At 38.0% G+C, this 15,922-nt stretch overlaps 1 protein-coding gene across 5 annotated transcripts in view; it reads left to right on the top strand.

The window, feature by feature from the left end:
* Positions 1-15,922, top strand: part of trim3b (tripartite motif containing 3b) — a 33,260-nt gene that overhangs the window by 13,597 nt on the left and 3,741 nt on the right. For 2 of the 5 annotated variants that reach the window (XM_082157609.1, XM_082157610.1), the window contains 11 exons: positions 5,861-6,042; positions 8,186-8,426; positions 8,751-8,902; positions 9,511-9,691; positions 9,768-10,500; positions 10,614-10,717; positions 10,897-11,064; positions 12,246-12,414; positions 13,296-13,355; positions 13,664-13,734; positions 15,752-15,892. In XM_082157609.1, coding sequence (XP_082013735.1) covers positions 5,897-6,042; positions 8,186-8,426; positions 8,751-8,902; positions 9,511-9,691; positions 9,768-10,500; positions 10,614-10,717; positions 10,897-11,064; positions 12,246-12,414; positions 13,296-13,355; positions 13,664-13,734; positions 15,752-15,892 — 2,166 coding nt within the window. In that variant the 5' untranslated portion in view covers positions 5,861-5,896. Of the gene's footprint in view, positions 1-1,491; positions 1,690-1,730; positions 1,971-5,860; positions 6,043-8,185; positions 8,427-8,750; positions 8,903-9,510; positions 9,692-9,767; positions 10,501-10,613; positions 10,718-10,896; positions 11,065-12,245; positions 12,415-13,295; positions 13,356-13,663; positions 13,735-15,751; positions 15,893-15,922 lie in introns of those variants that run through there. The other 3 variants (XM_082157608.1, XM_082157611.1, XM_082157612.1) reach the window with 3 other exon arrangements.

Below are 15,922 nucleotides of genomic sequence, written 5' to 3'. Positions count from 1 at the left end.
TCCAATTCAAATACTGAAACTTTTTCTGTTTGAGCCATTAGAATGGAACTAATCCTGGTTTGCGATGGAGTTTCCCACAGCGCTGTCCCATAGTTCTTGCTGTTTGAGTAAGCTACGGATCTACAAGCTTGGAGGAGATATGACCAGTGCAAAAATCCCTGACACATGATATTAGCGCTTTGAAGAACAGGAAATTGCAATGGATATATGTTCAAGATTTCAGTTGGCTGCCTCTCAAGATCTGGCTGAACTATGTTCCCTGCTTTTCAGGGCCAGTAAATTCTGGGTTCCTCTGGGAGCAAGCGGACAATATTTATAATGTCGGCCCAGATCATTAACCACAAAGCTACTCTGTCACAAAGATCACAAATATACAGATTCTTTTTCATTGCACAGAGTGATTTCTCTCTCTTTCATTTTCTTTTACACAAGTTTCAGCATGTATTCTCCCACAAAAAAAAGTCCAGCTCACAGATTGTTCCTGTTGTGTTGGTGCAAGTTTGGAGCAGTGGTGTCAGTTAGAGGTGTGGGTGTTATCTGAAAACCAGCCGCTGTGGGAGAAATCAGACAGTCAATCCCTCCAGATTAATGACAGTTGATGTTTTCCATCTAATCCACCCGCTCCACTGACAGATTAAACATTTCATCCACTCACAATATTTTAAACAAATAAACAATTACACAAACATGCAAAACTATAGGTATTAGGTCAAATTATATAATTTGATGCATAAATTTAAATATTTCTTATTAAATTTGTTGTTATTTTTATATTATTTATTTGTTTATTTATTGCTGTTTTATTATTATTGAAATTTTTCATGAAAACAGAGGTATTTGGAATTCATAATCCTACAATCCGGAGTCGCTCCACCCAGCTTTAATGACATCATCTCTTATATAACCATCATACCGAGTGATTGTTTTAAGACTTTTTATGTCAGTCATTTCACAAGCAAGCAAAAGCAGGGCAATGTCCGGAGTTAAATCAAGATTAACATTCATTTTGATGGTTTTGTCAAGTTAAAATAGTTGAAACATAAAGAGAATTTAAATAGCCTCACATAAATTAAACATCCCATCTGAAACACTTAAATTATTGCTTTTACTCGCTTTAAAGTGCATTTTAAAAGCTTTTTCCTTTAGAAGCAGGTGCGAAGTGAACTGAACAGTTTTGTGGAACACTACAAGTCTTTTCATATGATCATTATTGTTTATTGATCATCATAAGGATTCAGACACACACACAGGCTAAAGTCAATACACTAAAAAGCTGGCATTCAACTTAAATCCTCTCCCTTTCCCAACCCACCCAATCTGTCAGGAATTGTTTCTCTGTGATGGAATCCATGCCTTTGGGAAGATAACATTGAACGGCCAATCACAGCAGAGCTTGTGGGAGGAGCAAACGCTGTGCATTCATCCTCAGCCAATGGTGTAGCCCGGTAGACGTGGTTTGGCTTTAGCCAGCCGCCCCTTCGTGACATCACAGCTGTTGCTCGGGCACGGGCAGTGAGAGTGCAGTGCTCTAGTAGGCGTAGGGACGACGAGCAGTGCATGGATTCATTTAGGGAGGGGGTCTAGAGAAAGGGAAGGGGATCTGTTGTGCTATTCAGCCACCAAGCCCTGCTGAAATCTCACAAAACAACAATGGAACCTGCCTGAGAAGCATCAACTCTGCTCTTTCGTGTAAGTGTGCTTCCTCTTTAACCCTAGTGCGTTTGAGTGTTGCTGTGTGCACGTGAACGCTTGTCATTGTTTTGTGCGTGTTCACTGGAGCAGTGAAGAGCTGTGGCTTTGAAAGGGAAGAATGCTTTTGTTTCTGTCTCCTGTTTCACATCTGGTCAGAGTTGGTCTGAGGTTTTGGAACGTTCTCTTGCTTCACTCTGTGTCATGTTGTTCACACCTTTACTGCCTATTCTGATTTTACTAAGGTTTGAAGAGACCCTAATGTGGGAGAGCAGTTAGGGGTAAATATCTTTAATTTATTGTTTTTTTTTTTACTATTTTAACTATAAAACTATAACTATAATTTTGGATGTCTAAGTCATGGGTTCAGCATCCCATGGAATGTTTGTGGATGTCAGAAGCAGCTGTGTTTGAAAGGTGTATGTGCCATGCACACAGTGACGTGTGGGAGTGCATTGTGGGATAACTTTGGAAGTGGCGGCATGGCACAATTGCGGATTGTTGTTGGCTTCTTTTTTTGAACAATGACACAGTGTTTGGTTTCTCGATTGTGGCTGTATCTGGGTCAGGTCAGGTTTGCTGACCGGTGGCTTGAACCATAAGATCTTACAAATCTTGTTTTATTGGAACAGGTGGAGTTATGCCAGTCAGCATTTAGAGCAAAACACTTGTTTTGGTTGACATGCATACATGTGGGTTAGTGACATAACACTCTTATTATATAGCCTATAGGCCTATATATTTTTTTTTTATATTAATATTTTTTATTAAATAATATATATTGTGAAGTTTATACATACTTGAATTACTTGAATAAACCCCTATATAAAGCAGATGCAAAAGCCTCTAAATGCCATCTGACATTTTCTTATAGAATGATCATTTTTATCAAGCTCATATATTTAAATTCAATAATTTCACTTAAATGGCAATGAAGATGACCTATTAATTGTCATTTAAGTGAAATTACTGAACTTAAATACACAAGCTTGATAAAAATGATCATTCTATAAGAATTTCAGATGGCATTTAGAGGCTTTTGCATCTGAACTCTTCATATATATATATATATATATATATATATATATATATATATATATATATATATATATGCTATTATTAGTTTACTATATGTGTGTATAATAAAACTGCTTCATTTTTGCCTGCGAAATCAAAATCATGAGGTCCAACCAAAATGCAGTAAAAGAAATTGTCATATAGAGGACCCCTGCAGACCCTCATGACTGTGTTAGAGTCAAAAGTAATTAATAGCTGACTAACGACTAACTGACTAATGGTCAGACTTCCCAAAAATGTAATATTTATGAATGTGTGTGTATATATATATATATATATATATATATATATATATATATATATATATAAACCATATTGAAAATGATAATTATGTACTAATGTGATGTGTACACTCACATGTTTGCAGATCAGTTTTTCAAAAGATTTTTTACATCATATAGGCTATACATTGTATATGTCATAGACCATGTAGCGACGGCAGAAAATGTTGTGCACTTATTTTCAGATGTGTATTTCTTATTTTTCTGTGCATTTCAGACCAGAACATTTTATTTGTAAATTTCATTTTTATTCCCATGATGATGAATTCAGTGTGTATTTGATCTCCTGTCAGCCCGGATACCTACTCTGGCTCCTCTTTCTGTGTTGTGCACAAGAATGTCAGCCCCCCGCTGCTGGACGTGACCCCTTATTAAGCTTACCCCAGTGAGACCTGCGTCTAAATATAGCCTGCATACATCAACACATCAAATCAGAAAGGATGTGGGGGGGTTTGGGGGAGGAGGATTTTAGAAGGCGGGAGAAGGGAACTAATATCAGCTATGTTTAACGCTCTCATGTTACCATCACTCATACGTCCATGAGAGCAGTGCACATATCAGTCCTGCAGAAGTATCAGAGCAACTCTGGGACCAGAGGCATTGAAGTAAACTGAGAGCAAAACGCTCACTGTCAAAACATGACAAGAGAGCAGAAGTGAGAGACTGAAAGAGTGATAATGAAACACTGGCCTGCAAACTGATTGGACAGAGAGACTTTCCTGAATTAAGGCCTTATTTTATGTTTTGATATGAGGTATGAATATTGATTTGTATGGGAGAGTGTGTTAAGATGTGTCGCCCCTTAAAGGGTTAGATCACCCAAAAATGAAAAAAAAAAAATGAAAAATTCCTTAATTACTCATCACCCTCATGTCGTTCCAAACCCGTAAGACTTTCGTTCATATTCAAAACATAAATTAAGATCTTTCTGATGAAATCTGAGCGATTTCTGTTCCTCCATTGACAGTTTATGCAACTACCACTTAGTTCGTCACTTTAAAAAGTTAATAAAGAGATTGTAAAACGAATCCATATGAATCGAGTGGTTTAGTCCCAATTTTCTGAAGAGACTGGATCACTTTAGTATATGATGAACAGATTTAATTTAGGCTTTTATTGGGCTTTTTGAAGCGTCAAAGTGGTAGTTGCGTAGCTGTCAATGGAGGGACAGAAAGCTCTGATTTAATTAAAATATCTTCATTTGTGTTTCAAAGATGAACGAAAGTCTTACGGGTTTGGAACAACATGAAGGTGAATAGTAAATGACAGAATTTTCATTTTGGGGACTCTTTAATCTATCAAAATGTACATAATTTTGACAATAAATCCATGAATTATTAATTGAACCAATTTTTTTAAATGGTTGCTGTTGCTTCTGAATGCAGGAAATACTGTGTTAAGTTTTCACTATATTCACAATGTTTCACTATACAGTATGTGAATAATATGCAACAAAATAAGACGTAAATGGAATTGTGCATTATTAAATTTTCTATTTAAAATGTAAATCATTATACTTACTCCTTAACATGACACGTCTTTGAAAGACGGTCATATTTCTATGGCCCTATGTTAGTTGTTTTCTTTTACATCCTGAAATAGAATTAGACCTGAAATATTAGTTTTTCCTCTATCTCATATCTCTTTGCCTAGAGGACAACTAAAGTAAAAAGTGGCACAGTGTGTACCCACGTTGCAGGAGCATGTAATGGCCTCAGCAGTTGCTCATGTCCTTGTATCATTACTTATCTGTCTGCCCGCTGTTGTTGCGGCACATGTGGAAAAGTGGCATGAAAATTGTCGACATTTATTTTCCTCCACAACTCTGTAATCCAATTTTCCGTGCTCTTCTCTTCTTCTTTGCTCAGCAAAATAATGTGTTAAAGTTGCTGGTTTGGTAGCAGCACCTCTTGTCTCACTCTCACGTTCTCCTGTTCATATAGGAGTTTGTCTTCTCTTGCCATCTCAATTTCTCTTTAAAGAGATAGTTCACCCCAAAAATTAAAATTCTGTCATCATTCACTCAGGCTCATGTCATTCCAAACCCATAAGACTTTGGTTAATCTCGAAACAAAAATGTCTTATTTTTAGTGAAACCTGAGAGGTTTCTGTTTCTCCATTGAAAGTCCAGGTTACCAAATTTTAAAAGATACAAAAAGGTCATGAAGATGTCATAAAACAAATCCATTATGAATTGAGCGGTTCAATCCAAAACTTGTGGAGAGATATGATCACTTTATATGATGAACAAATTGTTGTATCTCTTTACAAGACTTGGACTAACTGCACTATTCACATGGATTCGCTTCATGATGCCTTTATGATCTTTTTGGACCTTCTTTTCTGGGCTTTCAATGGACGGACAGAAACCTCTCAAGTTTAAAAAGTCAATAAAAATATCTGCATTTGTGTTTCGAAGATTAACCAATCTTATGGGTTTGGAACGACATGATTGTTAGTGAAATATGACAGAATTTTCATTTTTGGGTGAACTATCCCTTTAAAGGCTGTTCACACTGTTCACACAATTCACACTGTACCGACAGACATAGAGGTCGCTGACCAATGGCAACAGACACTGTCAGGTTTTGTCAGATCAGTGTGTTACTTTTGGTGTTTGTCATCGCTTGTTTTGTTGTCATGTAATGTCTGAGAAGTGACGTGCTGTAATCTTTTGATCGTCCGTGCTGGTTGGCATCTGTCGGTGCAGTGTGAATTGGCCTCTTTATAATTTCAAAGTTTAAATGATGACACCTTGTGTTTTTTTTTTCTGTTTGAAGACTTTTAATAACTCAGCATCTTCTTCATTTCAGGTTAAGGTGTGTCCTGGCCCTCGGCCCTCTCTGTGGATGTCTGTCACCATGGCGAAGTTTGAGACCGGCCGCACAAGCCCAGTGGTGCGCCAGATAGACAAGCAGTTCCTGGTGTGTAGTATCTGTCTGGATCACTACCACAACCCTAAAGTCCTGCCCTGCCTGCACACCTTCTGCGAAAGGTCTGTATCTGTTGCTAAATTATGTTTTATTAACAAAGTTCAGGAGGAACACGTTCAAATGATCTATCCAATCATCACGTCATTCTAACCAGCAATCAGTAATCAAAATGTCTACCCAATCAGCATAAGTGGAGGCATATATGTACACAGTCGACCCACCTATGTTCCTCGACAGTTTTCAGCATCCCTCCACCCCCCCTGTCTCCACACTCACCTGGTTACTTCCTAACCAGAAATACGATGGAGAGGAGATCTGGTAATGACGCGAGCCACACTTGAACTCATATTTCCCACATGAGCACCACAGTACAAGGCCACAGCTCTGGCATGATATTAGGCTTGCTGTGATGGTCGGTGTTACCGGTGTGACACGGTGTTCAGCCGCACACCGATTAACTCACTTGCACACCACAGCACCACCACCCCCCCCCACCCCCACCGTGATTTTGATTTGTTTTATAGTAATAAAAATCATTTAGTTGAGTTAGAGAACAGACACTACAATTAAAAACTGAACGCGTCTGCTCAATTCAGCACGACTCATGAGCCGAACAGATCAGCAGCAGGAGTCAGATTTCACTTATCGAGTGACAATACGAAATGTAAAGGCGCCTTTACATATTCAAGCAAATATGTGTTTTGAAATGTGATTCCGGTGTTGTCACACGTTGATTAATCTGGGAACAATTTTCCTCACCGTCACATCCCTAGCCTGAGCATATTACTATTAGTGCTCACTGTTCTAATAACATGCTTAATGATTGAAGCATAGATCAGTTGTAAACCATAGGATTGCATGAACTGTTTACTTACAGTTCATGCAACATGCTGACAATGCTTGGCATGGGTGCTCTGTCTCTACCACAAATATTTTCTTCTGCATAGATGGCATGAGATGTGTGCAGTGAGACTCTCCGTGTCGTTGTATCTGTGGGGTTGAATGTCAGTGGAGTGTTTCCACTGTGATTGTTCGTGTTGTGACTGAAATTTCAGCAACACTTCCCCTCCTAGCCTTCTCGCTCTCACACTGTCCCACAGGAGTACATCATTTATGAAATGTGAGATACACTGCATTCAAATGTTTGGGTTTGGTCAGATTTTTGTTTTGAATAGTTTTTTTTTAATTAATGTTTTGGAAAAAAAAAGTATCTTATGCTCACAGAGGCTGCATTTATTTGATCACATTTACAGTAAAACAGTAACATTATGGACTATTACATTTTAAAATAACTGTTCTCTATTTGAATATATTTTGAAATGTAATTTATTCCTGTGATGCTAAGCTGAATTTTCAGCATCATTACTCCAGTCTTCAGTGTCACATGATCCTTCAGAAATCATTTAATATGCTGATTTGCTGCTCAAGAAACATTTCTTCTTTTTATATTGTTGTTAAAACAATTGTACTTCTTAATATTTTAGGATTCTTTGATTAAAAAGCACCATTTAAACGTATAAATGTCTTTACTGACAGTTTAAAGCTTCATTGATAAATGAAAGTATTAATTGCTTTAAAAAAAATTAAATCCTTTTGAAATGTAGTGTATGTTAATGGTTGTTGTTGGTATCTGTTTTTCAAAGATACGCTTACAATAAAGGCGACGTGTGTAATACTGTATATGATGTTAAAATACATCACATACCTATTTAAAGGGATAGTTCACACAAAAATGGAAATTCTGTCATCATTTACTCACCCTATGATCTTTGTAAAACCTGTATGTCTTACTTTCTTCAGTAGTAAAACCTGTATGTCTTACTTTCTTCAGTAGAACACAAAGGGAGTTATTTATAGCAAAATATATGTTACTCCTTTCCATATAAAAAGAATGTGAATTGTGACAAGCTATCGTATGACTCTAGAATATAGTGCATGAGTCGTATGGATTACTTTTATGATGGTTTTTAGTATTTGTCCTTTATTTGTCCTTTTTGGAGCTCAACAGTCTTTGGTCCCCATCCACTAACATTGTTAGGAAAACAGCAATGTGGACCTTCTTCAAAATATTTCCTTTTGTGTTCCACAGAAGAAATAAAGGGTTTGGAAGAACATGAGGAGAGTAAAACATAGCGACTGATAATTGTGGCTGATTGATTTAGTTTGATGTTGTTAATCGTGTCTGTCCTTCTCTCTATCTCACAGGTGCCTACAGAACTACATTCCCTCTCAGTCTTTGACACTGTCCTGCCCGGTGTGCAGACAGACCTCCATCTTGCCTGAGAAAGGTGTGGCGGCACTACAGAACAACTTCTTCATCACAAACCTCATGGAGGTGCTGCAGAGAGACCCAGAATGTTCTCGGCCGGAGGCCTGTAGCGTGCTGGAGTCTGTCAGCGCAGCAGCCGCTGGGAAACCGCTCTCCTGTCCCAATCACGAGGGCAAGGTAAGCCTCTTACCATCTGATGATGAAACCACATTTGGCAATACTTGGTGGGAACATGAAGGAGAAACCATCAAAAATGAGGTTGTAGGGAAAATCGCGGCTACAAGGGATTGGGAATTCCTTTACCACCCCTGATTTCTCTACATTTAAGCCAATTTTTCATTGGCAGAGGGTGCTGTGTCACTACCAGCTTTTTCCTTTATGTCTCTTCAAAGTCATAATACATGTGTGTTTACGCTGTTCAGGCCTGTTAGCATACATTAGCTCCCTTTGATAATCCATTAGTATGCTGAATGAAAGGGTTGCTCACTGGTGCCCCTGCAGGTGATGGAGTTTTACTGCGAGTCGTGTGAGACGGCCATGTGCCTGGACTGCACGGAGGGGGAACACCGGGAGCATGTGACCGTTCCACTGCGGGATGTTCTAGAACAGCACAAAGCAGTGCTAAAGAACCAGCTGGATGCTATACGCAACAGGTACATATGCGCCGTTCGTAATAGTCAGCTGTTACATACAATTCATCACTTCAATAATAACAACAGAGCACACTACATACATATTGCTTCAAATACATTTTCATTATTATTCTAAAAATGTTATATTCAAAAAACATTACATAATAATAATATGTTATGTTAGTTTTAAATTATTTGTTTATATATATATATATATATATATATATATATATATATATATATATATATATATATAATATTTTGTCTTGAAATGTTTTATTACTGTTATTACAATTATGAAAAAATTTATAAAAAATTATATATATATATTCCTTCATTATTACTATTATTAAGATAATTTAAATAACAAATACATGATAATTTTTTAAAACATTATCATGTCTTTGTTATTAAAATTATTTCAGATATCATTGATATCATGATATTAAGAAAATATGAATATAAAATAATATATAATAATTTTTCTAGTGACTAAATATAAAACAAAATTATGCTTTTATAAGCTGTTTTTAGTGATGATTGTGAATAATATTGCGGCCTGTTTTCCAAATTACTTGGCTCTTTTCCATCATTTCTCTGATAAAATCTGTTCTTTTTTATTCGGTCAGGCTGCCCCAGCTAACAGCGGCCATTGAGCTGGTGAATGAAATCTCTAAACAGCTGATCGAGAGGAAGAACGAAGCAGTCAATGAGATCAACATGACATTTGAGGAGCTCGAGAAGGCATTGCACCAACGCCAGGCTGCGCTCATCACCGACCTGGAGAATATTTGTAGCACTAAGCAGAAGGTCAGAAATGTCCTTATATGTTAAACAGGTTGTACTCCTATCTCTCTAACGCTCCTTTCTGCTGTGTTCTGTGCAGGTGCTTCAGGCACAGTTATCCTGTCTTCTGCAGGGAAAAGAGCACATCCAGAACAGCTGCAGTTTCACTGAGCAGGCCCTGAACCACGGCAGCGCCACCGAAGTCCTGCTGGTCCAAAAGCAGATGAGTGAGCGGGTGAGCGCCCTCGCCTGCCACGACTTCCCTGAACGGCCGCACGAGAACGCCCACTTGGACTGCCAGATAGAGACTGAGGGCTTGCGACGCTCCATCCAGAACCTGGGCGTCCTGCTGACGACGGGTGCCGTGGGACACACCAGTGTGGCAACGGGAGAAGGGCTCAGACATGCCCTGGTCGGTCAGCACGTGACCGCAACTGTTACCACTAAGGATAAGGACAGCGAGCTTGTGCGGACCGGTAACGCGGTCCTCCGAGGGGAGATAACGGGGCAGGACGGAGTGCGGGCGGTCGAGGTGGAGGTCGTGGACAATAAAAACGGAACGTATGAGGTAGGGTACACGATTAAGAGCGACGGGGAGTACTCGTTCTCTTTGATGCTTTATGGACAGCCCGTGCGGGGCAGCCCGTTCAGACTGCGGGCGATAAAGCCGTCAGATGTGCCCCAGTCTCCGGATGATGTGAAGAGGAGGGTTAAATCTCCTAGCGGGACAGGAGGACACATCAGGCAGAAAGCCGTACGGAGACCCTCCAGCATGTACAGCACCACCAAAAAGAAGGAAAACCCCATAGAGGATGAGCTGATTTACAGAGTGGGTAAGAAACACAGGATAAAAACATTTTTTGTGTGCATAATAAGAAGTTAGACATATTAAATTGTTGTTAAATATTATTTTGATTTTGTGAATTTCCTTTGTCTGACCCATCAGGCTCTCGGGGGAGGGAGAAGGGAGAGTTCACTAATCTACAGGGCATCTCTGCTTCCACTAATGGGAGGGTCATTGTAGCGGACAGCAACAACCAGTGTATACAGGTTAGTTGATGTATAGCAATATTATAAAAATCATAGGCTTTATTTCTAAATCAATTTAGTGGATATTAAATTAATGAATCATTGTGTCACAGTAATCTTACTTGGGATCAATACAGAGATATAGACAGATTTTCATTGCATTCAGTGCAAAATTGTATCATCTGTTTGTTTTTATGAAGGTGTTTACTAATGATGGCCAGTTCAAAGCACGGTTTGGGGTCAGAGGTCGTTCTCCAGGACAACTGCAGAGGCCGACAGGAGTGGCAGTCGACACGAATGGAGACATTATAGTAGCTGATTATGATAACAGATGGATCAGCATCTTCTCCCCTGATGGGAAATTCAAGGTGATGTTTACATCATAATTTACAGTTTATATATATACATACATGCATACGTGTGTGTGGTTCCAGTATACCCTACGTTATGGGGACAAAATGTCTCCCACGATGATGGCAATATCTGAAATCCTTGATCTTGTGGGGACATTTTTTTGGTCCCCATGAGGAAAATGGCTTATAAATCATACTAAGTGATGTTTTTAGGAAGTGTAAAAATGCTGACAGTTTTCTGTGATGGGTAGGTTCAGGGTTAGGGGATAGAATATACAGTTTGTACAGTATACAAATCATTATGTGTATGGTATGTCCCCATAAAACATTGAATGTGTGTGACAGGAAAGACTATACTGTTACTCAAATTTCTATTTAAAATAAATACTGTTCTTTTTAACTTTCTGTTCATCAAAGCAGTGATTTTATTATAATTTTTTTTAATCACAGTTTCCAAAAAAGATTTAAGCAGCACAACTCAAGCAGTACAAGTCCTTAAATATTGACATAAATTAAATTACAATTAATGAAGTATACTTGAAGCCATAATTTGTTTCTTGCTCACTCTGTAAATATTGTTTCTTACTCAATGCCATGGTTGACTAATTTACATTTACATGTATTAATTTAGCAGTCACTTTTTTCCAAATGAACTTACAAAATGAGGAATACAAGAGTAAGCTAGAACAAGGAGGAATATTAGAAATAGTGAAAACACAAAAAGTTTTGTTTGTTTTTTTAAGTCAGCAGGATGCAGTTAGCGTCCTTGCAGTTATGCAGTAACCTTTGTTAGCGCACATTACTAGTCTTGTGGTGAAAAATTAATCAGTGTAAGTTAATACACAGAAAAAATTAGTTTGATGTGGTAATCTTTAATCAAAATAAATAGAAATTTTGCTTTCGCTCTGGAATGGTGTTCCTTCTCTGATGACGTCAGTTTGATAGCTTGGGTTGAATATCCTTAACCACTCCCCTCCAACTGTCAGTCTGCTAAACCCCGCCCTCTATTAAATATTCCGTTTCACTTGGAAATGAGTCACAACACTGAAGTAAAGTCGGTTGCAACTTCTGTTTCACTGGGACTTTGATTGTTCACGGAAGAGACAAGGATTCGGCTACTCAGAATTACATAATCCTAAGAGCCGTTTAATAAGGTCCTCTGAACGAACCTCTCTTTATGTCTGTGCCCCATGCAGAATAAGATCGGTGCTGGCCGTCTGATGGGACCCAAAGGAGTGGCTGTGGACAGGAACGGTCATATCATCGCAGTGGATAATAAAGCTTGCTGTGTGTTCATCTTTCAGTCTAATGGCAAACTAGTGACCAAGTTTGGAGCCAGAGGCACTTCAGACAGACAGTTCGCAGGTACAGCGATTGAACACAGCCTGAACACTGTATCATAATGCTAATAAACCCAACGTCGAATAATGTAATGTGGTTTGTGGTGGTTAACCTAAGCACTAAAGAGTTGCAGAGGTGTTTTTGGCGCCCACTGTTGTGTGCTGTGACTGCTTGTCCTCTAACATCTCTTCCTAATACCTAATTTGTCCAGCTCAGGAACTCCTGTGACCAAAACTGTTGCAATTCATGAACAAACTTTAAAGAAACAAGAGCTAAATGGTGTTTCACTACAAAAGCAACAACTAAGAACCATTCTGGGAAGACAAACGCCGCAAAAACTGTGTTTTTTATACAGAAATGGCCAGATTTACACAGGCTTCAGTTCCAGTGTCTAAAAGGATGTAAACCTTTGTAATCTAAACGAATGTATCTTTTATATATTTCCCCTGCCTCCGTTCTGTTCCTGTTTCACTTTAGCATAAGCTATATTTTCAGTTGCATTATCTATCAGTATGATAAATAATGAAGGCCAATGCATGCATACATGAATGAGCCTATATTCTTTCTTAGATACTGATAGCTACACGCATATTAGTCATGCTTTTTGAAGCTCGTCCAAACACTTTCTTGCTGCTGCTTATTTTACTATTTAAATACATCAGTCCCTTTTCCTAACCCTTTTAAGCAAGTGCATGTGGCTTGCGGACTGGTTTGGGATGTGCATCTCTAGACAGTCTTCCATTGTTCTTCTGGTCTGCTCCATGTTTGTTCCAGCATTTAAGGATGATTTTCATCCTTGCACCATTTGAAATGTTTCTGCGCTTTTTTTTTGTCTCAATCCCTTCTGCCCTGTCATTTATTTGTCTCCGCTTACCCTTGTTTGTGTTTTTCCCATTCCTTTTTAGAAAAAAGTGGTGTAAAGTTTGCACTGGAGCAAAAGTTTAGTAAATCTGGCCCTGGGTTCAGTAAGTATTGAGTGAATTCTTATCCCAGAATGTGGTGATTTATCTTATTGAAATTAAGTTTAATTCTAGAACTGAATTCAAGAGCAAATGATTTTGTGCTTTGTCTTTCTAATCAAATGTTGTCAAAAATCAAATTGTTCAATGATAAGGATGCAGGCTTCCATACACATTACATCACGAGATCTATCTAATCAGCTATGAGAGCTTGATCACATGACATCCCTGCTCTCCTCTCCGCTCTCTTTCTGTGTGTTTATCACGTCTGAATCTTTCTTCTCCCCCATTTCTCTCTGTTTCCTCACATGCAGGCCCGCACTTTGTTGCTGTCAACAACAAGAATGAAATTGTGGTGACAGACTTTCATAATCACTCCGTCAAGGTGAGTGTATCTCTCGGTCGTTCTTACAATTTTCACCTGCTGGACAATAAACCCGGGGGGGGGGGGGGAATCCCATAAACTTGAACGAAGGGACCTGAACCATATCTAGAGACCGGAATCACCCACAACAGGAATAAATTATTTAATAATTTAATCAAATATAGAAAAATAGAAAAAAGCTCTTTTAAATTGTAATAATAGTTCACAGTATTACTAGATTTATTTGTATTGTATGTATATACTGTATATCTGCCTTGGGAAAGTATCTGTACCCATTCATTTTTTTCACATTTTATGTTGCTGCCTTATGTTAAACTACTTTAAATTACTTTTTTTTCCACATCAATCTACACTCCATACACCATAATGAATATTAAAGGAGTGGTTGATTATGATTTCACTTTTCTAACTTTAGTTAGTGTGTAATGTTACTGTTTTTAGCATAAACAACATCTGCAAAGTTACAACGCTCAAAATTCAAAGCAAAGAAAGATATTTGCTTTTAAAGAAGTCGTTTTTTTAAGGACTACAACAAACAGCTGATAGGGACTACACGACATTCCTAAAATTTACGTAAACCCCGCCCCCGGGAACACACAGAGTTGTTGTAGTAGAGCACAATTGTGAGTCCCGAATAGCATGCCACTCTGTATGCATCTTACAACAGTTCCCACACGAGCTATTTATAGATTATCATGACAGAATATGCTAACTAAAGACTTGAAGATAGTTAACTCCACATCAGCAACATAAATTCATCAACTAACCATTCAGAAACGTCCTGTTGCATTCTACATGTTGTCACTTCTTCTTGAGTCTCTCCATCATTGTACGACTCCGGTTTGAACATAAAAGGCGTAACAGTTTCTGACATTTTAGTGCTTGTCTGCGTGAGGTAATCGGAGTTGCTAACACACATGAGATGTTGAAGCTCCGCCCTCTGTGCCAGGAGCGGCAGCTCATTTGCATTTAAAGGGACATACACGAAACGACGTGTTTTTGCTCACCCTCAAAAACTGACAACTTTAACATGCTGTAAAAAATGATCTCTGCAGTATTTTGAGCTAAAACTTCACATACACACTCTGGGGACATCAGGGACTTATTTTACATATTGTAAAAAGGGGCACTATACCACCCCTTTAAATTAAATATTTTTTGACTCATATATTCTTTAGACAAATAATTTATTTAATTGTAGTATTCATTAAATATGCCTTAAATCACAGTCTTTACACTTAAAAAAATAGTTTATGATATTAATATTTTTCCCCACTGTACAATTAAATGTTAATAAATATTAAAGGTTCACTTAGTAATCATTTAAGTGCATTGACAATATGGCTTAGTGGTGTAGATGTAATCTCAATCTCACACAAATGCAATAGTTTTCAGGTGTTGATGTCATTGTAAATATGCAATATTAGCAGTCAGCTATAATTAATTTATTCCACAAGTGAAAGTTTCAATAACATTTTAGTTGGGGTCCAATTCTCACTATTAACTAGTTGCTTATTAACATGCATATTACTAGGATATTTGCTGTTTATTAGTACTTACAAAGCACATATTAATGCCTTATTTGCCATGACCATATTCTGCATCCCTTAACCCTACCCAATACCTAAACTTAACAACTACCTTACTAACTATAAATAAGCAGTAATTAGGAGTTAATTGAGGCAAAAGTCATAGTTTAGGGTCCAATTCTCACTATTAACTAACTATTAATTAAGTGTGACCAAAGTTTCCAATAATGGGGTTTACAGAAGTACAACAAAATATGTATCTGTCATGTGATTTCAAAATGGCTGCCCCCATGAGGTAACCTGTTCCATTTAAAAAAAAAAAAAAATGATTTGGCTACTGACATGATTGGATGATATTTACAGTTATTATTCATTTCATATGTGTAAAACTTAAATGATGGGAGAAATCATAGAATGCATCATTTATTGTAAAAAAAAAAAAAAGGTATTTTTTTAATATGGGTGATTTAAAATGTGTATTTCCTCAGGTCTACAGTGCAGATGGGGAGTTTTTGTTTAAATTTGGGTCCCATGGAGAGGGAAACGGCCAGTTTAATGCGCCCACAGGGGTCGCTGTCGATGTTAACGGCAACATCATCGTAGCAGACTGGGGCAACAGCAGAATACAGGTACTGACTCCTCTAAACATCCACTTCCTC

This window comes from Leuciscus leuciscus (assembly GCF_965113295.1).
Source record: "Leuciscus leuciscus genome assembly, chromosome: 24".
NCBI classification, from domain to species: Eukaryota; Metazoa; Chordata; class Actinopteri; order Cypriniformes; family Leuciscidae; genus Leuciscus; species Leuciscus leuciscus.
The sequence above is the reverse complement of the archived record's forward strand: the minus strand, read 5'-3'. Positions and strand labels throughout refer to the sequence as shown.